Source organism: Lithobates pipiens, unplaced genomic scaffold (assembly GCF_037356315.1).
Source record: "Lithobates pipiens isolate NorthernLeopardFrog02 unplaced genomic scaffold, aLitPip1_a1.2 Scaffold_22, whole genome shotgun sequence".
NCBI lineage: Eukaryota > Metazoa > Chordata > Amphibia > Anura > Ranidae > Lithobates > Lithobates pipiens.
In genome coordinates, this window is record NW_027507784.1 from 21,052,327 (window position 1) to 21,079,425 (window position 27,099).

Here is a 27,099-nt window from a genome sequence, read left to right on the forward strand (position 1 = left end):
GACAAATTAACACTTAGGCCAGTCAGGTCATGAAAGATGTCCAGAGTTTTGTTCAGATTTGGTAGGGAAATGAGGGGATCCATCAGAAAGAGAAGGATGTCGTCAGCATAGAGGCTTAGTTTAAACTCCCTGGACCCTTTAGTGTATCCTTTGATATCTGTGTTATTTCTGATCGCACAGGCAAGGGGCTCTATTGCAAGGGCAAAAAGGAGTGGGGAAAGTGGGTATCCTTGTCTAGTACCCTTGCTCAAAGGGAAAAAGTCAGAATTGGAACCTGGGAGTTTGATGCGCGTTTGTGGGTTATGGTATAGAGCTTTAAAGTCATGAAGAAACTCTCTGTTTATGCCGTATCTAGGGAGTAATATATCTAAATATGACCAGCTGACGCTGTCAAAGGCTTTGTGGATATCAAGACTGAGTAGAAGTGTGGAAGTAGAGTTTAGGTTAGAGTCTTGAATGATGTTTGTGGTCAATCTAATGTTCGTTATCTGTCTGTTTGGAATAAATCCTGTTTGGTCTGGGTTAATTAGAGGGGGGATGACTGCAGCAAGTCTATCAGCTAACATACGACCAAATATTTTAAGATCATTGTCTATAACTGAGATGGGGCGATAGTTTTGTGGGACGGAATGATCTCTGTTTGGTTTGGGAAGAAGGGACATATTTGCTTAGAGCATTTCAGATGGGAATTGATTTCCTTGTAGGACGTGATTATATAGTTTTGTTAGGTGTGGGGTTAATGTGGAGGCAAATTTTTTATAATACGATGAGGAATATCCATCAGGGCCTGGAGCAGTAGAGGTTTTTAATGAGCTTATGATTCTATTTACTTCTAATTCTGTGCAGGGAGCGTTAAGCATCTCTATTTGACGACTAGATAAAGTGGGCAGAGAAATATCATTGAGCCAGTTCAGAGAAGATTGTTTAGATATGGATGGAGGTGTGGAGAGAAGCTTTTTATAGAAGTCTAAAAATATGTTCATAACTTCTTTGGGATGGGATACCAAGTTGCCTGAAGGGTTACGTAGTTTATAGGTGTGAGGGGGTTTTGTGGATTGATTTAATTTCCTGGCGAACATAGTCGAATAGGAGTTGCTATTAAGTAGGAAACTCGCTTTAGACCATCTAAGGGCTTTTTCAGTGTCTGATGTAAGTAATAAGTCTAATGCTGTACGTTTTTCTTGGATTTGATTGAAAAGATCCCTGGAAGGGTTTTGGTTGTTTCGATGATATAAGAGATCTAGATCTTTGGTAATAGATCGTATATCAGCGAGTTTAGTTTTATTTTTGGTTGAGGCCATTTTTATCATGTGGCCTCTTATGACCGCCTTATGTGCCATCCATAAAGTTGTGGGAAGCGTGTCTGGGGCTATGTTAAGTGCAAAGTATTGCTCAAGGTGTAAAAGGATTTCATGTGTAATAGATGGGTCAGTCAGGAGGGAGTCGTTTATTCACCAATTGTGAGTTGTAGTTGTAAGGCCTATATGCGAGGTATGGAAGGAAACTATATGGTGGTCTGACCAGGGACAGGGGTAGATCTCTGCTTTTGAGGAGTTGGCTAGTAAGATAGGGGTACAGAAAATATAATCAAGCCGTGTGTAACTATCATGTGGGTGAGAATAAAATGTGTAGGCCTTGATGCCCACATTATGGGATCTCCACGTATATACTAGCTGGTGTGTATGTAAAGCACGATTTAGTGATTTGGGGAAAGCTCTGTGATAATAATAGGGTGAAAGAAATGGCTCACGAGACCCAGACCACAACCCACATTTGTAAAAATATATGGTTTACCAATCTCATCATTCCGGTTGGCCCTAGGGTTACTGTGAGACCCAAGAGAAAGATCAAGTTGTTACACTTTACGATATAGAGTGAACTGTCACTAGAATACCACATCATTAAGTACATTGAACCTAGGAATAAGTTAATCATAGTTGACCTTTTTTTAAGAGAAAACTTGCGATAACAATTATTGTAGGATAGGGAGTCAGGGTGGAAAACACTACCTGACAAAAAAACATTTTGGAGTGGACAAAAGATGTCCAAAACTCACAAAGGGGTCACAATCAATACCTAAAAAAGATATGATGATCAGGTGTGCAAACAGTGTTGCGAACTGGACCATAACTTGGGAACCCAAAGTGAGTAGGGGGACAAACTAACTGAGACGGAACAGACCAGCCTCAGCGAAGATTCTATAATTCAGAAAAGGTGTGGACGTGCAATGTGTCAAAAATAGAAAAAATGAAAAACAAAGAAATATATAACCTCATATAAACAGGAGATGTAAACTATCAACAAGTAACCCCACTGAGGGGTGTAACATTTGTTTGGTTTAAGCTGATAACTTAACTTGCACACTAGCAGCATTATAATACCCCCTTTTTTTCCCCTTCCCCCTTAATTTAAGTCTGATAGAGGAAATAGAATACTAAGATAATTGAATTCGTTTGAGACTTTTCTTATTTTAGTTTCATCCAAGGAGGGAGGGAAACAGGGTAACTGAGGGATAGAGACATCTCAATCAAGCTTCCAGATTTCTAAAGGATTGTCGCCATCTTCTTTGGTCTCGACGTGTTGCAGGGGTAGCCCAGATGGGTGAGGCATGGGGAGTAGGAGGTCTTGCATCCGCAGCCGCGTCCAAAAGTCCCAACTTCACCAGGAGGTCTTTTCCTTCTGAGACATTGACGACGGTATAGGTGGTGCCATTTTGGGGCACTGTTAGTTTGAAGGGAAATCCCCATCTATATCTTATGTGAGCTGACTGTAGTACCGTGGTTATTTCCTTCATTTTGCGTCTTCTTTCTAGTGTGGCCTGGGAAATGTCAAGAAATTTTTGAATTTTGGTGCCATCTAATTCAATATTGTGCATGTTCTTGGATGCTCTTAATATGTTCTCTGTTGTGATGAAGTCTTTCATGCACAATATGATATCCCGTGGGGGCTTATCTGGTGGTGGTCTGTGGTGCAAGGCCCTATGGATTCTATCACAAGCAAAAGAAGATGGTGGGACTTCTGGTAGGAGAATGTGGAACAATTTGGATACCGCCAGCATTAATTCTGAGACTGATTCTGGAATACTGTGAATCCTGAGGTTGTTCCTACGATTATGGTTATCAAGATCTTCCACTTGTGATTGCAGATATGAATAGTTTTCAGCTAAAAGCTCAAAGTCTTTCCTGAGGTCATTATGAGCCAGGGATAGCTCACCATGTTTGGTTTCAAGTACATCTGTACGCCCACCGAGGGTGGCTATTTCTTGTGTAAGTGTACTTGTTTTTTGAAGCTCAAATTGTATTTTATCTGTAAGCCTTTCATAAATCTTAGTTAAGCTGGCATCTAAATCGGCTTTTGTGATCTGAGCCGGGTTATCACTGTTGATTTGAGTGGAAGCATTTTCCTGTAGAGGGGGTCTCATGGACACAGGAGAATGCTCATCCTTTGAGGTGCCAGCTCCTTTATGAGCCATTTTCTTCTGCTCTTTGTTGCGCAGGGGATATGAGGTCAATGAGTGTTGTTGTGAGTGGCGACGGGCGCCTTCTTGCCCGACGGCATGCACTATGTTGATCTGCAGGGGAGGCAATTAAAGCGGTGGTGGAACCCCTTGCAGAGTGTTTAAAATATTCACTGGACCGGAGAAATAATTACATATTGTGGCTGATCTGCATCTTGCCCAGTATGCGCCCCCTTATGGCTAGAAATTGAAGTTTAGTTCATTTTGGTGGATCTTGCATATGGCAAGATGTAGCCATGCAGTCACATCCGTGAGTGGATTCAAGGTGTCAGGATAGATTAAGACCCCCACCGGATAGCTGCCAGGGGGTATACTGACTTATTAGCTGGGATTGCTGATGGATTATCCAGATAATAACAGCTGGCCCAGACGGCTATTTTGGATAGGATAATTTGAATGTGGGATAGAAGGTAGAATGGCGAGGAAGACCTTTACAGTATTGGAGCAGGTTACAGTGAGATGGTTGGTCAGTGCGATTATGTGGCATGGGACGAAGCTGTCCTTCTCTGCAAGGGTAAAGATGGGTATGACCACCAAATTGGGGTGCAGTACTGACCTGATGGGGGGGCTCAAGTAGAAGGGCAGGGATTAAAAAATCTTCCAGAGGGACTGTCAGCGTTGAGAATAATTGGTGTGACTCAAAAAGTTGGTGTGAGCCTCGCTGGTGAGACTAGAACCACCTGGGCTGATGTGGATTGTCAGGCCCCTGCTCCAACAAGGCAAATAAGTATACAGTAGGAGCTGGTGTTTACAGAGTGAGCAGTGGGCTCATAAAACTGTAGGGGTAGGCTGTAATGTGGAGGCCAGGGTAGTGAGTGGGAGCGAGCTGGAGGTAACAGTCCTATGCAGGCTTAAAACTGTATTGCAATGTCCAGCAGCACAAGCCTCTGTAAAGGGGTGGTAGAAGGATGACCAGGCCAGTGTAATAGTTCAGTCCTCGGCCGCAATGGTAGGCTGGAACGGCCGTGCAGCACGTTCCCGGGCACAGCCGCAGGAAACACCGGGGATCACTAGGCTGGAGCTGGCCGTGGCCTCTCCGAGCGTCACGGAGGCCCGGAACAGCACCAGAAGGGTCCCGGGCAGGAGGGTAAGTGATGGGAGGGGGCCGATGGAAGCCCCTTACTTCTCTAGGCGACGAGGCTCCGAGGCCCTGGGGAAAGAAGATGGCGGTGGCCGGAGGAGATCAATGCACCGGATCTCGGGCATCTGTGTGCTTTTTTTCTTTGTAATAACCGCCCGGGACACTGCAGCGGGACGATGCAATCCGGTTGGGGTGGATTAGGAGGGCGGATTGTGTGCGCTGGTGTGTGGATGGCGATGGATAGCTCTGTGGGTGTCAGGAGCTCTCAGCTAAGCGTCCACCGCCATTCGCATCAGGCCACGCCCCTCATTGATGTTATTCTATACAACATATCTATATAACCTTGCTTAAGTATTCTATTTTATTTTTCTTAATAAATAAGAATATTGTAACACAGAAGTCACCTAATTAGTAAATAGAGTAAACCTGTGTGTAATTTAATCTCATTATAAATACAGCTGTTCTGTGAAGCCATCAGAGGTTTGTTAGATAACCTTAGTGAACACACCAGACAGGCCAGGGATAAAGCTGTGGAGAAGTTTAAAGCAGGGTTAGGTTATAAAAAAATATCCCAAGCTTTGAACATCTCATGGAGAGCTGTTCAATTCATCATCCGGAAATAGAGTATGGCACAACGACAAACCTACCAAGACATTGCCGTCCACCTAAACCGACAGGTCGGGCAAGGAGAGCATTCATCAGAGAAGTAACCAAGAGGTCCATGGTAACTCTAGAGGAGCTGCAGAGATCCACAGCTCAGGTATGAGAATCTGTCCAAAGGACAACTATTAGTCGTGCTCTCCACAAATCTAGCCTTTATGGAGGAGTAGCAAGAAGAAAGACATTGTTGAAAGAAAGTCATAATAAGCCCTGTTTGTAGTTTGTGAGAAGCCATGTGGGGGACACAGTAAACATGTGGAAGAAGGTGCTCTGGTCAGAGGAGAAAAACTTTTTTGGCCTAAAAGCAAAATGCTTTTTGTTGTGGGAAACTAACACTGCACATCACCCTGAACACACCATCCCCACAATGAAACATGGTGGTGGCAGCATCATGTTGTGGGGATGCATTTCTTCAGCAGGGACAGGGAAGCTGGTCAGAGTTGATGGGGCCAAATACAGGGAAATCTTAGTAGAAAACCTATTAGAATCTGCCAAAGACTTGAGAATGGAGTGGAGGTTCACCTTCCAGCAGGACAATGACCCTAAACATACAGCCAGAGCTACAATGGAATGGTTTAGATCAGGGGTCTCCAAACTTCCTGAATAAAGGGCCAGTTGTCTGTCCTTCAGGCTTTGAGGGGGCCAGACTGTGGTCAGTGTGAGTAGAAAATGCCCCAGCGTCAATGTGGGTAAAGAATGCCCTATCATTATTAGTGGGAGAAAAATTGCCCCATTGTTTGTATTAGGGGCCCCATCGCCAAAATCATCACCCCCCACCTCACAAACCTCCTCAACTCTGCTGCCACCTCTGGTTCTCTACCGCTTGACATGCTGCATTCAATCATCACCACTATTCCCAAACCAGAGAAAGATCCTACCTCTACAACTAACTACAGACCCATCTCTCTTCTCAACACGGACGTAAAATTATTTGCTAAAGTCATTGCCTCTAGATTGTTAAAAATTTCTTCCCTCTCTTGTACAACCAGACCAAAGACGGCTTTATGCCAGACCAGCAAGCTCCGGACGCAACTAGAAGAGTCATAAATTTGATTCACCGGGTCACCCAAACACGAAAGCCTTCTCTGCAATTATCCCTAGATGCAGAGAAGGCATTCGACAGGGTATATTGGGGATTCGTGAGAGAGGTACTTTCCAAATTTGGCATCACAGGATGGTTCCAAACGGCCATACTCTCACTTTACTCAAACCCCTCAGCTATAGTATTAACTGACGGAACATGATCTAAACCGTTTGAAATTTCCAACGGCACCCGCCAAGGATGTCCCCTCTCCCCTCTCATTTTTGCTCTAATAATGGAACCCCTTGCGGCAAAGATTAGAGGGGACAAGCGCGTATCAGGCATCAAACATAACGGCATAGAACATAAAGTGAGCCTCTTTGCTGATGATGTCGTACTAATGATCACAAACCAGACCATATCCATGCCCGCAATCCAAGACATCATCAACCAATTTAGCTCTGCCTCTTTTTACAAACTTAATTCCTCTAAATCCCTAATCCTCCCATTTAATCTAACACATAGACAACAGTCCCTCCTAGAGAGTACTCTCCCTTATTCTTGGACGAGTAAATCTCTCCCGTATCTAGGGATAAATGTAGCCCCCTCCCTACCTAAACTCTATGATCTTAACTATCATGCCTTCCAAAAACTACTGCCCCAACTATTAAATCAACTATGCACAACAGGCCTTTCTAAACTAGAACGAATTGCATCCTTTAAAATGCTAATCCTCCCCAAGCTACTCTACTTATTTCGTACAGTAATCTTACCTATACCTCACTCCTTTTTCGCCTCCATACAAAAACAACTTTCCAGATATATATGGGAAACGAAACCACCGCTCAATAAATTCTAACCAGACATCACAAAAAAGAAAGGGTAAGCCTTCCCCATATTCAAAGCTACTATTACACTTCCATCCTAGACCAGCTATACTACTGGTGGCACCCGAATCCCAATAAGGCTTGGTCAATCCTAGAATCATCGTCCTTCCAACCAAATACTCTACATGATATACTCCTTGCCACATCAGCAGGCTCCCTCCTAATCCAATGCCTAAGCCCCCATCAATCACGGCCTCCTTAACAGTCTGGAAGAAACTCACCCAGACGACAATCTCAGACCACCCGTCTCATACATTACAAATCCCTCTCAGAACATTACTATCACAAATACAAAAAAAATTTAACTTACGAAACTGGACTTCTCAAAAGATAACTAATATATCAGATCTCTACCACACTAACAATACTCTAAAAACCTTTACCAATCTCCAAACTGAATATGACCTCCCCCACACGGAAGCCTTTACATACACGAGGATCTCCCACTTTCTTCACCAATCTAAAATCTCTAATGCACAACCGGCCCTACTCTCAAATACCATCTCTCTCCATATAGACGGAAGAACTAAACATTACTGTCACCCCTGACATGTGGACACGTGCCTTTAGACACACCTTCACAGCTTCCCATTGCTCTAATCACTGGGAATCATACCAAAAAACAATTCACCAACGCTAGCTCACACCCTACCGTCTCTCTAAATTCTTCCCGGGACAGCCTCCTACTTGCTGGAGGTCTTGTGGAAGTACTGGTACAATAGCACACATTTTATGGTTTTGAAGATCCCTAAGCTCATTCTGGAAACAAATATTTGCCTTAATCTCCACCATATCACAGGTCCCAAAAACCCCTAATCCCTTATTGGCATTGCTACACCCTGGAGTAGAAAAATTCCTGCCCAAAACACGAGTAATGATAGTCCATCTATTACTTGCGGCAAAAATGAACATCACTAAACTCTGGAAAACCACTGTTTCCCCATCTATTGCATACTGACCTAAACCTTCAATGTGAAATGGAAAGACTAATTGTTCAGAAAAATTTAAGAATGGAAAAGTTTTTATATGACTGGCATATCTGTCTCGCACATCCAAAATGTACTATAACCACATGATGTTCTCTCCATATTGCAGCTCTCTCTCTTTATGTTTCCTCTTTATCCTCCTATATACCATCCCCTATGGTGTAGCTAATCTCCTACTGTGCTGGTGCTCCATCAAAGGGTAATATGCAGGTTACTGTCCTAAAAAGTGTTTGGGGACCCGGGTCCTGCCCCAGGGGACATGGATCAATGCAAAAAAAAGTTTTAAAAACGGCAGTTTTTTCAGGAGCAGTGATTTTAATAATGATTAAAGTGAAACAATAAAAGTGTAATATTCCTTTAAATGTCGTACTCTGGGGGGTATCTATAGTATGCCTGTGAAGGGGCGCATGTTTCCCGTGCTTAGAACTGTCCCTGCACAAAGTGTCATTTGTGCAGGAAAAAGTCTTTTAAAATCACTTGCGACTATATTGTCGGCTCCCCTTAATACAGAGAACACTCAATGAGTGTTCTCTGTATTAGCCGACCATTCATTCATTCATTGATAAAAAAAAAAAAAAAAAAAGCGTGGGGGTTCCCCTAAATTCAATTACCAGGCCCTTCAGGTCTGGTATGGATATTAAGGGGAAGCCCGCATCAAATTTAAAAAAAAATTGACGTGGGGGTCCCCCTAAAAATCCATACCAGACCCTTTATCCGAGCACGCAACCTGGCAGGCCGCAGGAAAAGAGGGGGGACGAGAGGGCAGCCCCCCCTCCCTCCTGAACCGTACCAGGCCACATGCCCTCAACATTGGGAGGATGCTTTGGGGGTCTGTGACCCCTCAAAGCACCTTGTCCCCATGTTGATGAGGACAAGGGCCTCATCCTCACAACCCTGGCCGGTGGTTGTGAGGGTCTGCGGGCGGGGGGGCTTATCAGAATCTGGAAGCCCCCTTTAACAAGGGGACCCCCAGATCCCGCCCCCCCCCCTGTTTGAAATGGTAAGGGGGTACAAAAGTACCCCTATCATTTCACAAAGAAAGTGTAAAAATGGTTAAATGAGACAAACACACTTTTGAAAAATTCCTTCATTAAAAACAAAAAGAAGATTCCAGCGGTGCTAATCCACTCTTGCTATCCAGCGATGGATGATCATATCCAGCGACGGGGGATTTCTCAGTCCAGCGCTGTCCATACATCCGTCTTCTGTCTCCACTCCGGAGACACTGCGGGGATCCCAGCGCTGACGTTTCTTATATTAGGAGGGCGGGGCCACCCGTCACCTGACCCCGCCCCTCTGACGCTGGTGAGGGGGCGGGGGAGTATTCACTCCCCCTTACATCAGTGTCACTCCCCCCTCAGACTGTCCTGGCAGTGCTGTCACTGACCTCCTCTCGGGTGTACCGTGCAGGGATCAGTCAATTGGCTCCAGCTTGGTGGCTCTGGTTTTCCTATAGTCTCCTCTCCACAGTCCACATACATCTGACTTCTCCTATGATCCCCATCCCGGCAGAGCTCCCTCTCTTGACTCCTCTCCAGACTCCTTCAGACTGAAGACATGATATAAGACAAGAGATGGTTAGAGACTGCAGACATGATACAAAAGATGGTCAGAGATTGCAGACAAGATACAAAAGATGGTCAGAGATTGCAGACAAGATACAAAAGATGGTAAGAGATTGCAGACATGATACAGGAGATGGTCAGAGACTGCAGACATGATACAAGAGATGGTCAGAGACTGCAGACATGATACAAGAGATGGTCAGAGACTGCAGACATGGTACAAGACACGGCTAGAGAATGCAGGCATGATATAGGAGATGGTCAGAGACTGCAGACATGGTACAAGAGATGGGCAGAGACTGCAGACATGGTACAAGAAATGGTACAAGAAATGGTCAGAGACTGCAGACATGGTACAAGATTTGGTCAGAGACTGCAGATATGGTACAAGATTTGGTCAGAGACTGCAGATATGGTACATGAGATGGTTAGAGACTGCAGACATGATACAACAGATGCTGAGAGACTGCAGAAATGATACAGGAGATGCTGAGAGACTGCAGACATGATACAAGAGATGGTCAGAGACTGCAGACCTGATACAAGAGATGGTCAGACAATGCAGACATGGTACAAGAGATGGTCAGAGACTGCAGACATGGTACAAGACATGGTTAGAGAATGCAGACATGATACAGGAGATGGTCAGAGAATGCAGACATGATACAAGAGATGGTCAGAGACTGCAGACATGATACAAGAGATGGTCAGAGACTGTAGACATGATACAAGAGATGGTCAGAGACTGTAGACATGATACAAGAGATGGTCAGAGACTGTAGACATGATACAAGAGATGGTCAGAGACTGCAGACATGATACAAGAGATGGTCAGAGACTGCAGACATGATACAAGAGATGGTCAGAGACTGCAGACATGGTACAAGAGATGGTCAGAGACTGCAGACATGGTACAAGACATGGTTAGAGAATGCAGACATGATATAGTAGATGGTCAGAGACTGCAGACATGGTACAACAGATGGGCAGAGACTGCGGACATGGTACAAGATTTGGTCAGAGACTGCAGATATGGTACAAGAGATGGTTAGAGACTGCAGACATGGTACAAGACATGGTTAGAGAATGCAGACATGGTACAAGACATGGTCAGAGACTGCAGACATGGTACAAGAGATGGGCAGAGACTGCAGACATGGTACAAGAGGTGGGCAGAGACTGCAGATATGGTACATGAGATGGTTAGAGACTGCAGACACGATACAAGAGATGCTCAGACAATGCAGAGATGATACAAGAGATGGTCAGAGAATGCCGACATGATAGAAGAGATGGTCAGAGACTGCAGATATGGTACAAGAGATGGACAGAGACTGCAAACATGGTTCAAGAGATGGTTAGAGACTGCAGACATGATACAAGAGATGCTCAGAGATTGCAGACATGATACAAGAGATGGTCAGAGACCGCAAATATGGTACAAGAGATGGTTAGAGACTGCAGACATGGTGCAAGATTTGGTCAGAGACTGCAGATATGGTACATGAGATGGTTAGAGACTGCAGACATGATACAAGAGATGCTCAAACAATGCAGAGATGATACAAGAGATGGTCAGAGAATTCCGACATGATAGAAGAGATGCTGAGAGACTGCATAAATGATACAGGAGATGGTCCGACAATGCAGACATGGTACAAGAGATGGTCAGACTGCAGACATGGTACAAGACATGGTTAGAGAATGCAGACATGGTACAAGAGATGGACAGAGACTGCAGACATGGTTCAAGAGATGGTTAGAGACTGCAGACATGATACAAGAGATGCTCAGAGATGGCAGACATGATACAAGAGATGGTCACACAAAGCAGACATGATACAAGAGATGGTCAGAGAATGTAGACATGATACAAGAGATGGTTAGAGAATGCAGACATGATAAAAGAGATGCTGAGAGACTGCAGAAATGATAGAGGAGATGGTCAGAGACTAAAGACATGATACAAGAGATGGTCAGAGACTGCAGACAGTATACAGGAGATGGTCAGAGAAGGCAGACATGATACAGGAGAAGGTCAGAGACTGCAGACATGATACAGGAGATGGTCAGAGTCTACAGACATGGTACAAGAGATCAATGCAGCCTCAGAAGTGCCAATCAATGCAGCCTCACTGTGTCTATTAAATGCAGCTTTACGGTGCCCATGAGTGTAGCCTCACTGTGCCCATGAATGCAGCCTCACTGTGCCCATGAATGCAGCCTCACTACCCATTAATGCAGCCTCACTGCCCATGAATGCAGCCTCACTACCCATTAATGCAGCCTCACTACCCATTAATGCAGCCTCACTGCCCATTAATGCAGTCTCACTGCCCATTAATGCAGTCTCACTGCCCCCATGAATGCAGCCTCACTGTGCCCATGAATGCAGCCTCACTGTGCCCATGAATGCAGCCTCACTGTGCCCATGAATGCAGCCTCATTGTGCCCATGAATGCCACCTCACTATGCCTGTGAGTGCCCATGAATTCATCCTCATTGTGTCCCTGAATGTAGCCTCACTGTGCCCATGAATGCAGCCTCACTGTCCATCAATGCAGCTTTACTGTACCCGAGAATGCAGCCTCGCTGTGCCCATGAATGCAGCCTCACTGTGCTCATGAATGCAGTTGCACTGTGCCCTCAAATGCAGCCTCAGTGTCCATCAAATGTAGCATTACTGTGCCCGTGAATGCAGCCTCACCGTGCCCATGATTGCAGCCTCACTGTCTATTACATGCTGCTTTACTGTGCCCGTGAATGCAGCCTCACTGTGCCCGTGAATGCAGCCTCACTGTGCCCGTGAATGCAGCCTCACTGTGCCCGTGAATGCAGCCTCACTGTGCCCCATCAATACATACTCACCATGGCATTGTCTGGATCACATACATCGCTCCCCTCCCTCGCTCTCTCTCTCCTATGTGTCACACACAGCGGGCTTCTCCCGTGGTGTATGTCATGGAGCTGGCTGGGTCTGTATTCGGCTGTGCTGTAGCAAAGTCCCGCCCCCCTAGACTGGCTCTTGTGATAGATGGAACACTGGATTAAATCGCCTATCACACAAGCCGGTCTAGGGGAGGTGGGATCTTCAGCACAGCTGAACATAGACCCAGCCAGCTCCATGATACACACCGAGGGAGATGCCCGCTGTGTGACACATAGGAGAGAGAGAGCGAGGGAGAGGAGCGCTGCAGTCAGCCACAGCTCAAAGTGGCCCCAGGGCAGGTGTCCTATCGGTAAATTTCCCGGTATCCCGATAGGCCAGTTGTGCCCTGCAAGCAGGGCACCTCCTACTGCCTAGTACACACAATCAGAAAATCGGCTGAAAAATACTGCTTTTGAAGCAATCATATGATAATCTGATAGGTATTACACAGCTTTCAAGAGCTGATCACGACAATTCATCCGAATTTATCCGAAGAAACAAACATGAAAACAAAAATTGTATGATACCAAAACAAACGATTTTTGTTTAAGTACAGCAAGTTCAGTACAGCATTCACAAAAAATCAAAAAGACCAAGATCACGTATGTTCGGAAACCAAAGAATACATTACAAAACAACAAATTACATAATTTCCAAAGTTGTATTCTGTCGTACGAGAATTTAGTAACTTTCATAACCTCTCAAACCTTCTTCATTTTGGATATGAGAGACTAGCATGCAAAAAAACAAACGATTATTCATCTGATATTCTCATCACATGTATGAATGAGGCTTAAAGTGGTTGTAAACCCTTACAAACCACTTTGACCTACATGTAAGCCTAGATTAAGGCTTACCTGTAGGTCCAAGAAATATCTCCTAAACCTATACGGTTTAGGAGATATTTACAATATTTATATTTACAATGAGCTATGCATACTAGCTCATTATGCCTTTGCCTTGCAGGTTGCTTTTTTTTTTCCCCCATGGGTTTACAACCACTTTAATCCTCTTGTATTGTAATTGTACTGTCCCTCCTTATAATGTAAAGCACTACACAAACTGCTGGCGCTATAGAAATCCTGTATAATAACAATAATAATAATAATTACAATGTAGCTTTATGTTGTAATGTACATTTCTGATTTATACAATATGCATTCTGTTTAGCTCTGAAACCCGGATGTCTGACGAAGAATTCTCTGAACTGAAAAAGATCCTTGTGAAGGCCAATGAAATAACAGGTACAGCATTCATTTGAAATTGGGTTTAGTCATTTTCAACCATGCTCATAATACATATTATTTATTTATCATTTATTTAAAGCGGTGTTCAGCCCCCCCCCCCCTCCAAAAACTTAAAGTCAGCAGTTACACATACTGGAGCAGCTAAATTTTTAAAATAAAGACACTTACCTATCCTGGAGTCCAGCCCATGTTTCCAATGGCTGTCGGGTGCTATTGCCAGCATTGGTGGTAAGGGAACACGGCAGTGCAGCCTTGTGGCTTCACAACTGGTCCCTACAGCGCATGCGTGAAGTGCACTGCACTCTCTTACTGACCTGGCAGCAGGGGAAGGAGGAGGAGGGGGGCGGGGCCTCTGACGGACCTCGCCATGGGTAAGTCCGACAGAAGTGGGGACAGAGTACCTGTCAAAAACAGGTACCCGCCCCCCCCCCCCCCCCAAAATGTGGCAAATGTCACCAGAGGCGGGAGGAGACAGATAGGCGGAATTTCCACTTTTGGGTGGAACTCCACATTAAGCTTTTCTCTAGACTTGCCAATCTCATGATATACTTCTGGAGTAAAAATGTAATAAGATGTTATTATTCATAGTATTAGGGTTTGAACAGATTTAGCTGTTGTGATACATAACCTCTTTATAAATAAAACCAAGTTTCCTAAACAAACAGAAATATTGCTTTTTCATAAACAGAGGTGCAACTTTAAAATATAAAAAAAACATAAAAGCATCGCACATATTACCTGAATATATTATCAACATTAAATATTAAGAAAATAAATAAAATAAGAAAAGCCTTTTTCTTATTTTTCTTTTTTTTCTTTCAGCAGCTTAGTAGATACCTCCCACTTATTCATATGTGGTAGTGCAGTGTTCATTTGGACATCAAATTTCATAGACTTTTGACTAAAATGCCATTTTTGTTTCAGTCATATTTTAGCCACCTGAACTGTTCTAGTTTTAGTCATATTTTAGTCAATTAAAATAGTGTTAATTACATCAAAAATATTTTAGTTGTGGAAATTAACTAGGGTGCTAGGGTGCACAGGGTCAATTTACCAGTTGAAGAGAGGACTGCCCATATTAAGGTCAGCTGTGGGAGGGGCTAAGGAGTTTGAGGAATGGGAGCAAGATACCCCAGAACTGCTAAGATTAAGAGCCCTTTCACACTGGGGCCGATGTGCGTTAGCGGTAAATTACCGCTCATTTTAGCAGCGCTTTACCACTGTTTTTAGCGGCACTTTTTGGTCGGTAGCGGGGTGTTTTTAACCCCCGCTAGCGGGTGAAGAAGGGGTTGAAAGTGCCAGTGTTGTGCCACTTCCGAAGCACTTTCCAGGCACTTTGGAAGCGCTGGCCATTCACTCCAATGGGCAGGGCATTTTGGGAGTAGTGTATACACCGCTTCCAAACGCCACAAAGATGCTTCTTGCAGAACTTTTCCTAACGTCCCGCAAGCACACCGCCCCAGTGTGAAATGTCACATTGAAATGAATGGGAGGCTTTCCGGGTGCTATTTCTAGCCCTAAAACACCTGGAAAACCACCTCAGTGTGAAAGGGGTCTTAATCTTCTGCATATCTGAACTAACGGGCCCTTTGCAGGAATTAAGTCCCACGCGAGGTTGTACAAAACATGTGAGGAATAGCTGTAGTCGCCCTATCTTCCCTTACCTTCTTCTGCAGGTCCTACAGTGGGGGGCTTAAGGCCTTGGAGGTCTGGACAGAGTCCTCTAATGTGAGTAGTAGTGGAAGTCTGGGAAGGAGTGTGCCATCTGAGAGCGTGCCCAGCTTGGCAGTTCTATAGAAGGGACAATGAGAGAGTTAGGTATACTAATGAAGAAACCTTGACCCCCTTAACCCTCAGGACCTGTGACAAGGTGATGGAAGACAATACTGTGGACTTAGTATACGTAGGGTGGTGGTTCCCACTCCATGGTGCTCTCAAGGAGAGGAATTGAGGTGTAGAGGGAAGGTGGCACAAAATATGTGCACTCCACACTAAAATGACAGCTACAGAATGTCTACCCTTGAATGTGGCATTACGCGCCAAAGATTCTGCTAGTATGTCCCTGTGACTTGTCACAGAAGTTACAGTAAAATTATTCTCAAATATTAAGGCCTTAGACCAGGTATGTCGTGAGCATAGGGTTCTTACAAAAGGTGGGCAGCTGTCCTGTCATAGAATTAGCAGGGTGGGGACCAAGGATGGCCCGTTCATTAAGGGCACATGGGCACCATCCCCCCTATTAATGGCCGCCCCCCCCCCTATCTATGCGTCCGACCCCTTTAGGATGCCAGATGCATGGATTCCAATGGGGGTTGTTTTTATTTTTTAAAGCACTTGATTAGAGCCAGAGACAATAATAGGCTTCAAAATAGGGTGGGCTTGGGGCGAAGAGTATATAAACGGAGCCCACCCAGGTGTGTTACAATAGCAAAGAAATGTTTGCTATTTTAAAACTGATCCTCCCCCCCGGCCAATCAGGAAGTGGGTCTTGAGACCCATCTGCCGATTGGCTGAAAGAACAGGATGCCTAGGAGGAGGGGAGGAGAAACACAGCCACCGTGGTGGAGGAAAGGACACACGAGCTGATGCCCGCTGCTAATGCCCAATGCCTGCTGCCCGCCACCTGGCGGGCTCTGCACATGGAGTATGCGAACATGCCGGAGCTCATCCTTACTCAATAGTGCTTGCATTTTAGGAGTACAGCTTCCACGACTTGGGTTCTCTTTATGGAGGTCCTTCACACTTGCAGTCTTTCTTTCCTGACACAGCATGACAGCATATTCATATGGGTAGGCTCTGCCCCCTGCCCTATCTCAGGACCGGTTATACTATAAGAGTAGGTCTCCTCCCTGCTTGCAGAATTCTCTTTTTTTTTTTAATGCTGATTAAGCATAAGCTCAGGCGTGTTTGCATGCTCCATGTGCAGAGCCCGCCAGGAAGTCGGCGCAGCGGTAATCACAGGCAGTGAGACATTGCCCGATCTCTGCAGCCGTGCATTGGGGCAATGTCTCACTGCCTGTTATTAGCGCAGCTCTGCACCGATTTCCTGGCGGGCTCTGCACGTGGACCATGCAAACACGCCAGAGCTCATCCTTAGTGGTAAGGCACCACATGGTGCACAAATCCATATTATTCAGTTACTGCTGCAGGTATTTGGTTAAGCTTGCATTTCTGAAGGGTTGTGGTTGTGTCTGCAAAACTGCTAATGCTGATAGCAGATGTGCTGTGCTGGGCCGAAGCCCTTCATATTAACTGAACAAACCTGTCCCTACAGTCTTGACTTATTTTCTGCAGGTATGCTTTTAGTTTGCATTTCCAAAAAGCATATGTAGCGGCTGCTCCTGAAGAGCACACGCTATGCGTTTTTCAAAATTAAACTTTGCCTAAACTGCTTTGGTTTATTTTGACTTCTGTATCAGTCTGACTGGACTGTGAGATGTTCAGCCTGGCCATAGGGGGCACTGTCTTGTGGCAGGTGTGGAACTATGGTCTGGTCAGGTGCTTAAGTTACTCTTTCGGAGCCAGGTCAGTGGGAGTAACCCTCTCGCTGTGCCCTCTGGGAGAGGGTATTTAAGATGCGGATGTCACGTGGTTTGGGGTTCCGATCCAGTATGATGTGCTGATTTCATGGTCCTGGTCCTCCTGACCAGCCCCCTGGAAGGCTATGGCCTGGGTGCAGATCCACCTGACTTTGATGCCTCTGGGCTGGCTAGTCCAAGGCAGGGAAACTAAAGGAGGATTCTGAGGTGGTTGGGTGCCGTCTCTGGTTCGGGAGAGACCCTTTGTACTTCGAGCATTCCAGGGGAGGACTCTTTAGAAGAAGACCAAGTACGGGTTGGTTTTTTTAACAAGAGCCTGGAAGGGCTGAAGTAACCGAGGCAATCTGGTCTTGCAGATATCGCCAAGCGGCCTGAAAGATCCAGGTATCCTACAAGTGTTCTACAGCTTGGTTTCCCTACATGTTCCGCAAAAACGTCTGTGACAAAGACTTTGTTCCTGAGTAATCACCTTGTTGGCTGCTAGGCCTTGTGAGAGAAGGACTGTCCAACCTGCGTGATCATCCAGCTGCGAATGGCTATTCTCTGGATGCAGTCAAAGTAAGCAAGTTCTTTAACGTTTATGGACTTTGACATTAAGAGTACCTGAACTTCCTTTTCCAACCCTCTGATCCCAAGTTGAAAGACTGTTCAATTGTCTGAGTTTGCAAATAAAATCCATTCAAGTGGATCTATTGCGTCTCAAGTTACTGGGCTATTTACCACGGGACATCCCCTAGACGTGCAACAAGGAGAACGGAGGTTAAAGTTAACCCCAAAAATAACAAGCAGTAGTCATCTGAAATTAGCACTAGCAGGTTAAACCTACGTTAGACACATGTACCGCCAAGGATAATACCACAACCAAGCATCAATACACAGTGAGCCCAGTCTGCAGGGCCAGGCCCTGCGTTATTAGGAAAGGGATCAGTATCACCTGTTATCAGTCCAGGCATTAGCAATACTGCAGACACAGACTTCAACCTGTAAAACATTAGTAACAGATAGGGATGAGCTCAGGCGTGTTTGCATGGTCCACGTGCAGAGCCGCCAGGAAGTTGGCGCAGCGCTAATCACAGGCAGTGAGACATTGCCCGATCTCTGCAGCCACACATCGGGGCAATGTTTCACTGCCTGTGATTACCACAGCGCTACACCGACTTCCTGGTGGGCTCTCCAGCCCTCAACACCAGTCAACCTGCTTTTGCAACAAGGGACAGATCTTCTTCAGCCCTGAACCACTATGTAGTTAACTGGTAGATCAAGAGATTTCTACAGTAGGGGCGTGGCTTGCTGGCTCGTGCGGATGGCTGACTGATTCTCCAGCTCTGCAGAAACCCAGCCACAGCGACTTCTAGAGCGGCTATAGAGAAGGGAAAACTATCCCCAGATCATCCGAAGGTCCCCACACAGTGAGCGGCCATGCTCAAGAGGCGAAAGGGATCATCTCTGCCCAGAAAATTGACGGACTATTTCCCCTCACCTGATGTGCTGAGCGGCCAAAATGGCGGCGGCGGCCGAGAATCCTCAGCGCGGTCCTCTTCCTCACAGGTTCAGAGTTCCCTGCTGTCCTCTGGACCCCAGCGTCTGCCCACCACACAGGGTGAGTGTTCTCCTCCTAATTCTCCCACCACCTCCAGCCCTGCTAAGTCCAGGCTCAGGACGGAAGAACCATTACAGCCTCCCTCAGCTCCCAGCTTGTTCTCCCTCCCCCCACCGCAAAAAGCCTCTGTGTTAGAGGCCTTTCCTGCCTCATACCAGCCACTGTCTGAAAACACCATGAAGAGTATGCTGCTCTCACTGAGGCAAACACTATATACTGACATATCTTCAGCAGTCTCATCCCTCTCCATTGTAGTGAATCAACATGACAATGCTATCACACATATAGAGGCTAAATTGGGAGACGTGCTTACTGCACATAATGAATTGGTTGATGGCTTCGCGGACCATGAAGATGAACTCCAATTAATCAACCTAAAAATCACAGATTTGGAAGATCGTTCCAGAAGGAACAATATTAAATTTCGCAATGTCCCAGAATCGATTCAACAATCTGAGCTCATACAATTTATACAAGCATTGATGCAGGCTCTTCTACCTGACCTGACTACCCGAGACCTGGAAATTGACAGAGCACACAGACTCCCCAAGCCTTCCCACCTCCCTGACTCTACTCCCAGGGATGTATTGGCTCGCATCCAGTTTTTTTCTGTCAAAGAAAGAGTCCTGAACGCAGCCAAACGAGCAACAAATCTCCCAGACCCTTTCACTAACATTGCGCTGTATGCAGATCTCTCCAAAGCAACGATGGACAATCGCAGACAGCTGGCGACAATAACTAAAGCGCTTCGGAATCATAATATACCCTATAAATGGGGCTTCCCTACTAAGCTTCTTATCACACATCAAAACAAGACCCATGCAGTGCACACCCTCCCTATGGGGCTCTCTCTCCTGAGGCAATGGCACATCATCCCAGAAGACACACCGAACCCTACTGCCCAAATGCCAACTCTCATGGAAACCGGAAGAGATCCATCTGCTGGACATCCAGTGTAATCTTCACCCTTCTCTACAAACGCATTATGGCTAGCTAACTGCAGCATTCCTATCCAGCACTTGCCTGCCTGTTCAGAGATCCCTGTCCCACGTTGTGGACGTAAGATCTCTTTACCCCGCTTTCTTTTTGCAGTAGTGTCTGCACATTGAGCTCAGACCCTTTTATTACTGGGCTCTCATTTTTTAATCCCTACCCCTCATCCATACCATGCACCAGATCCATCTGCTGGACATCCAGTGTAATCTTCACCCTTCTCTACAAACGCATTATGGCTAGCTAACTGCAGCATTCCTATCCAGCACTTGGCTGCCTGTTCAGAGATCCCTGTCCCACGTTGTGGACGTAAGATCTCTTTACCCCGCTTTCTTTTTGCAGTAGTGTCTGCACATTGAGCTCAGACCCTTTTTATTACTGGGCTCTCATTTTTTAATCCCTGCCCCTCATCCATACCATGCACCAGGAGCTTTACACTACAACTTACATCGACCTTACCCGTATAGCCGGACTAGTAAATAGCCCAGCATATCTTACCACTCATCTTTATATACGGACGTCCACGCTACTCTCCAATCCTGAGAATGGCTTTCAAACTAGTCTCTATCAATGCTAGGGGCTTAAACTCCCCTCAGAAAAGATCTGCACTCATCAAAGAGGTTACCAACCAAAAAGCTGACATTCTCTTAAAGCAAGAGACTCATTTCGCTGCTGCAAAATCTCCTAAACTCATGCTAAAAAATTACGACCAGGTTTTCTTAGCCTCAGGGCCGAAGAAGAAAAATGGTGTCCTCACTGCCATACGAAACACTATACAATTTACTCTACATCAATCAATTGTCGATCCACAAGGCCGATTTCTGATTATCATCTGTGATATTGACCAAATTACCTACACCCTGGTAAATGTATACGGTCCAAATAAAAAATCACGCAAAATTCGAAGGGGGAGGCTCCTCATGGGTGGAGGACATTGTTGGGGAAACTACTTTAGACACTACCTCTACGCCCAAAACTCAACGTTCCGTTCTTGTCCCCTTTTTTCATACAAATGACCTTTACGACCCTTGGAGATGCCATCACAGCAACGAACGAGACTTCTCATACTTCTCCTCATCCCAACTTTCCTATTCCAGAATTGACTTCTTTGTTGTTGATAAACTCACCCTGCAAGATGTGACAAAATCTGAAATTGGCAATATCACGTGGTTGGACCACGCCCCTGTCTCCCTTACTGTGGGAAACTGCAGACTTAACACTAATCGGTTGTGGAGACTTGACTCTTCTCTCCTCTCGGACCCCAATGTTATTCAGCTTCTCGCTACTGAAAACCAAATGTATTTCCAAATCAATGACCAACCGGATACTGATAAGTTTATACTTTGGTCAGCCTACAAAGCTTACATGCGTGGCATTCTAATTAAGCTACATAGTAATGTTAAATACCAGAGGTCTAAGCAAGTTGACGAGGTCCTCCGCCAAATTACTCTCCTGGAACATCAAAATAAAAAGAACCCCTCCCAAAAACTAGCTACTAAGCTTCTAGAACAGAGACAGAAACTCTGATCCCTTTTACTCTCTAAATTTGAGAACAATCTCAAACTGACCAAAGCCAAATACTACGCCTTAGGCAATAAAGCTGGAGCACTACTGGCCAGACAGGTCAAAGCCCAACGCCTTAAAAGTAAGATAGTTTCCCTTCGGGACCCCGCCTCCGACAAACTCCTGACAAATCCTCAGGACATCGCTAACGCCTTTAGCGACTATTATTCTTCTCTCTACAACCTGTCCAATGATGCCAATTCCCCCCAACCGACCAAATTATCCACAATTTCCTATCCTCTATTAATCTTCCAGCTATAAATTGGTCGAGAGAGTTCCTCCAATTGGGTGCATTCTCCATAGATGAAACCTTAAAAGCCATCAACTCTCTTCCGCTTCACAAATCTCCAGGTGAAGATGGATACACTAATGAATTCTATAAATCATTTGCCTCCATTATTGCCCCCCATCTCACCGACCTCTTCAACTCTGCTGCCACCTCTGGTTCTCTACCGGTAGATATGCTGCGTTCCACCATCACCACTATTCCCAAACCAGAAAAGGACCACACCTCCACAACTAATTACAGACCTATCTCTCTCCTCAACACAGATATAAAATTGTTTGCCAAAATTATTGCTTCCAGACTTTTAGACTATCTTCCCGACCTTGTACACCCTGATCAAGTTGGCTTTATGCCAGACAGGCAAGCCCCAGACGCCACTAGAAGAGTCCTTAACCTGATTCACCAAGTCACCCAAACTCGAACGCCTTCTCTGCTATTGTCGCTAGACGCAGAGAAGGCATTCGACAGGGTACATTGGGGATTCCTGAGAGAGTTACTATCCAAATTCAGCATCACAGGATGGTTCCAAATGGCCATACTCTCACTGTACTCAAATCCTTCAGCCAGAGTACTGACTAATGGTACTCTTTTTAAACCCTTTATGATTTCTAATGGCACTCGCCAAGGATGTCCGCTCTCCCCTCTCATTTTTGCCCTGATAATGGAACCCCTTGCGGCTAAGGTCAGAGGGGACAAGCACATCTCAGGAATTATACATAATGACATGGAATATAAAATCAGCCTCTTTGCTGATGATGTCATTTTAATGGTCACAAACCCGACTCTCCATGCCCGCAATCCAAAACATCATTAGCCAATTTAGCTCTGCCTCCTTTTACAAACTTAACACCTCTAAATCCCTAATCCTTCCACTTAATCTTCCGCATAGACAACAATCCCTCCTAGAGAGTACTCTCCCCTACTCCTGGTCTAACAACTCCCTTCCATATCTAGGAATAAACTTAGCCCCATCCCTATCCCAACTTTATGACCTCAATTATCATGCCTTCCAAAGACGGCTACCCCAACTATTAAATTAGCTGCGCACAACAGGTCTCTCCAAACTAGGTCGCATCGCATCCTTTAAAATGCTAATTCTTCCCAAGCTACTTTATCTTTTTTGGATTGTAATATTACCAATACCCCACTCCTTCACCTCCATTCAAAAACAACTCTCCAGATTTGTATGGGACACTAAACCACCTAGATGTGCTCAATAGATCTTAACCAGGCAACATAAAAAAGGAGGGACCAGCCTCCCTCATATTCAGAACTATTACTACGCCTCCATTCTAGACCAACTATTCTATTGGTGGCATCCAAACCCTAATAAGGCTTGGTCTATCTTAGAATCCTCCTCATTCCATCCAAAAACCCTACGTGAATTACTTCTCGCTACTTCAGCAGGCTTCCCTCTTCCTTCAATACATAAATCCCAGTCCATAATGGCTTCTTTAACAGTCTGGAAGAAAGTCACCCAGATGAAAATCTTGGATCAATCGTATCATACACTACAAATTACACTCAGATCGTCAATGTCACAAATACCTAACCTAAATTTAAGAAATTGGTTGAAACGGAAATTATCTACTTTACCACGCTAACCACAACCTGAAAACCTTTACTACTCTCCAAAACGAATTTGGCCTTCCCCATACCGAAACCTTCACATATGTTAGGATCTCACACCTTCTCCGCCAAGCTAAACTTTCTACGGTAACAACTATTCCTGAGAAATTTCACAACTTTTATACCAACTCGACATATCCGAAACATGGTATTTCGTTAATGTACCCTATCCTGAACGACAATCGGCCTTATTCGCAAATACCGTCTCTCTCCAGATGGACGGACGAACTAAACACTACGATCACACCTGACATGTGGACACGTGCCTTTATGCCGCGTACACACGAGCGGACTGTATGGCGTACTTAGTCCGTCATACAATCCGACGGACAGTCCGTCCTACTTTCCACTGAACGGACTTGACCACACACGGATACACAAACAGTCCGTCGAAAGCTTGCGCGATGACGTGTACAGCACGTACAACGGGACTAGAAATAGCAAGTCCAATACACAGCAAAGCACCCTTCCGCCGTGTAAATCCTTTCTGGGCATGCGCCATTCTTAGTCCGTCGAACTAGCATACTGACGACCGTATTGTCCGCTGAAACCAAAGTACGACGGACAAAATTTTGAAAAAACCGAAATACTTAGTACTGCGGACTGCATGCTGAAAAAGTCCGCTGAAGCCCACACACGAGCGGATTGTCCGCTGAAATGTGTTTCGACGGACTAAGTACGCCATACAGTCCGCTCGTGTGTACGCGGCATTAGACTCACTTACACAGCCTCCCACTGCTCTAATCACTGGGAGTCTTATCAAAAAACACTCCATAGATGGTATCTCACACCTTATCGTCTCTCTAAATTTTTCCCAGACCATCCTTCTACCTGTTGGAGGTCCTTTGGAAGTACCAGTACCATAGCGCACATCTTATGGTTCTGCAAATCTTTGAGCTCCTTCTGGAAACAAATTTTTGCTTTGATATCCACCAAATCACAGATCCCAACATCTCCCGACCCTTCATTGGCTCTTTTACACCTTGGCGTTGACAAATTTCCGCCAAACACACGAGTAGTGATCATCCACCTACCTCTTGCAGCGAAATTGAACATTACTAAACTTTGGAAAGCCACTACTTCTCCTTCTCTCACACACACGATTTCTGACTTAAACTTTCAATGCGAGATGAAAAGACTAGTAGCTCGGAAACACTTAAGTATGAAAAAGTTTCTATCTGAATGGCGTATTTGGCTTACGCACCCGAAATGTACGGTAACTGCATAATATTATTTCCTGCTTGTTATTCTTTACTATTGTTATTGTGCGACCGATGTATTCTCCTTTGTAACCATCCCCTCTGGTGTAACCATTATATTTTCTAACTGGTGCTCTCCTATCCATACCCTTCCCCCCCCCCCCCCCCGACTGGAGATATTGCATTACTATGTTATTGTTCTAATAGCTAACCCCAATTCACTTTTAGTTAGTCTGCATTGTGGACTGGTTTTGCATTACTTTACTCTACTTTGTATGCTCTGCCTCTGTTTGCTCTAGTCGGAACATCCGATATGCTTTTACAATTGTTTATCTTGTTTAAAGCACTAAAGCACTGAAAATCAATAAAGAAATATTGAAGTAGGAGATTTCTACAGTAATCATAGTGGTCTGGTGGTAACTGGTGTGTCGGCCAAAATGCAAAACAAAGTTGCAGGTCAGAGGCAGAGACAGCCTACAGTCACTAATGGTTCCATACCAAGCCTAATCAAACAGTTGTGTTTATTTAAAGGCAAACTCTACCTCAGAGCTTGGTTGTGGGTAGGGATGAGCCGAACACCCCCCCCCCCCCCCCCACCCGGTTCGCACCAGAACCTTCGAACGGGCTGAAAATTCGTACGAACTTTAGAACCCCATTAAAGTCTATGGGACTCGAATGTTAGAAATCAAAAGTGCTAATTTTAAAAGGCTAATATGCAAGTTATTGTCCCAAAAAGGGTTTGGGGATTCAGCTCCTGCCCCAGGGGACATGGGTCAATGGAATTTTTTTTTTTAAACTGACTTTTTTTCACAAGACAGAGACTGTGTAGGTTTGTTGTGTTAAGTAGAATCTTTTTTCCATTTTGAAATGGTACGTTTTTAAAGTGTAGCTCCAGTCAAAAAATGTATTTTTAAGTTATTTGGAAAACATAGGGAAGGGTTATCACCCCTGTATAATTTGTTTTGTCGTCCGTCTTTTTTCATCTCACTTCCTGTTGTCTCCTTCCGTTTGCAAGTAGGAGACATTTGTAAGTTGGATGTTTGAAAGTAGGGGCCTGCCCTATATGCTTTGCAGAAATGTGTTTTAGTGTTGCCACAACACTGTAAGCCCTCAAAGTGACTCTTGGTGGGAGCTGGAGCGCCCTGCTGTGAACTATTATATCAAGAATTATAATTACATGCCATTGTTGAACAGTGGTAGAAAAATTGGGCCTTTTGTGGTTGTGGTGGTGCTGGTGCCACAACACTGTAAGTCCTCACAGTTACTCTCAGTGGGCGCTGGAATGGGCCCTGCTGTGAAATAATATATCAAGAATTTTAATTACATGTCCCTGTTAAACAGGGGCTGAAAAATTGGGCCTTAGGCACTTGTGCTGGTGCCACAACACTGCAACCTCTCCCAGATACTCTAGTTGGAGTGCAGGAATGAGCCCTGCTGCAAAGTGTAGCACTGATCCCCGTAGGAGCTGCTGAATTTATTGGGGTTACCGTTACCTTATTTACCTCGATTTGCATCTAGGGGTTTCCCGTGGTAGATGGCCCAAGAACTATAGAGATTGACGACAGATCCGCTTGAAGGGATTTTTATTTGCAAAAACGTAGTTAACAAACAGTCTCTCAGTATAGGATCAAAGGGTTTAGGTGAAAAGTCCAGGTACTCTTAGTGTCAAAGTCAGTATGAAAATAACTCTTACTTTGAATAAATCCAGAGACTAGCCATTCACAGCTGGATCCTCACCCTAGTTTGATAGTCCTTCTCTCATCAGGCCTAGCAGCCAACAGGTGTTTGAGTCAGGAACAAGTCTCTGCCACAGACTTTGTTATGGAACACGAACAAGGAAACTTGAAAACTTGTAGGACACTCGTGTGGTACCAGTATCTTGCAGGCAGTCCGGCGGTATCGCACGAGATTGGATTTGCTTAGGTCCTTCAGATTTACCAGGCTCTTGTTGAGAACCCAACCCTTGCGTGGCCTTCTCCCAAAGAGTCCTCCCCTGGATAACTTAGAGGTTGCTGGGCCTCTCCACAACCCGAGACGGCACCGGACCACCTCCGAATCCTTTTTTTTTGTTTCCTCGCCTCGGGCCAACCAGCCCCTAGGCGTAAAGTCGGGTGGATCCGCACCCCAGGCCATGGAAGTCCTGGGGGCTGGTCAGGAGGACCAGGACCATATAGTCAGAACATACTTCTGGACCGAAACCCCCTAACCACGTGACATCCGCATCTTAAGTACCCTCTCCCAGAAAGAACAGCAAGAGTGACACTCCCACTGGGCCGGTTCCGAGAGAAAGTAACCTTAAAACACCCAACCAGACTGTGTTTTCATGCCTGCCAGAAGTGACAGCACCCCCTATGACCAGGCAGAACACCCTGTAGTCTAGTCAGACTGATACTGAGG

The 27,099-nt window shown here is 45.2% G+C and overlaps 1 protein-coding gene across 2 annotated transcripts in view; it reads left to right on the forward strand.

Moving 5' to 3' along the window:
* Positions 1-27,099, forward strand: part of LOC143923384 (uncharacterized) — a 931,140-nt gene that overhangs the window by 840,788 nt on the left and 63,253 nt on the right. For both annotated transcript variants that reach the window (XM_077447006.1, XM_077447007.1), the window contains exon 3: positions 13,817-13,890. In XM_077447006.1, coding sequence (XP_077303132.1) covers positions 13,817-13,890 — 74 coding nt within the window. The remainder of the gene's footprint in view (positions 1-13,816; positions 13,891-27,099) is intronic.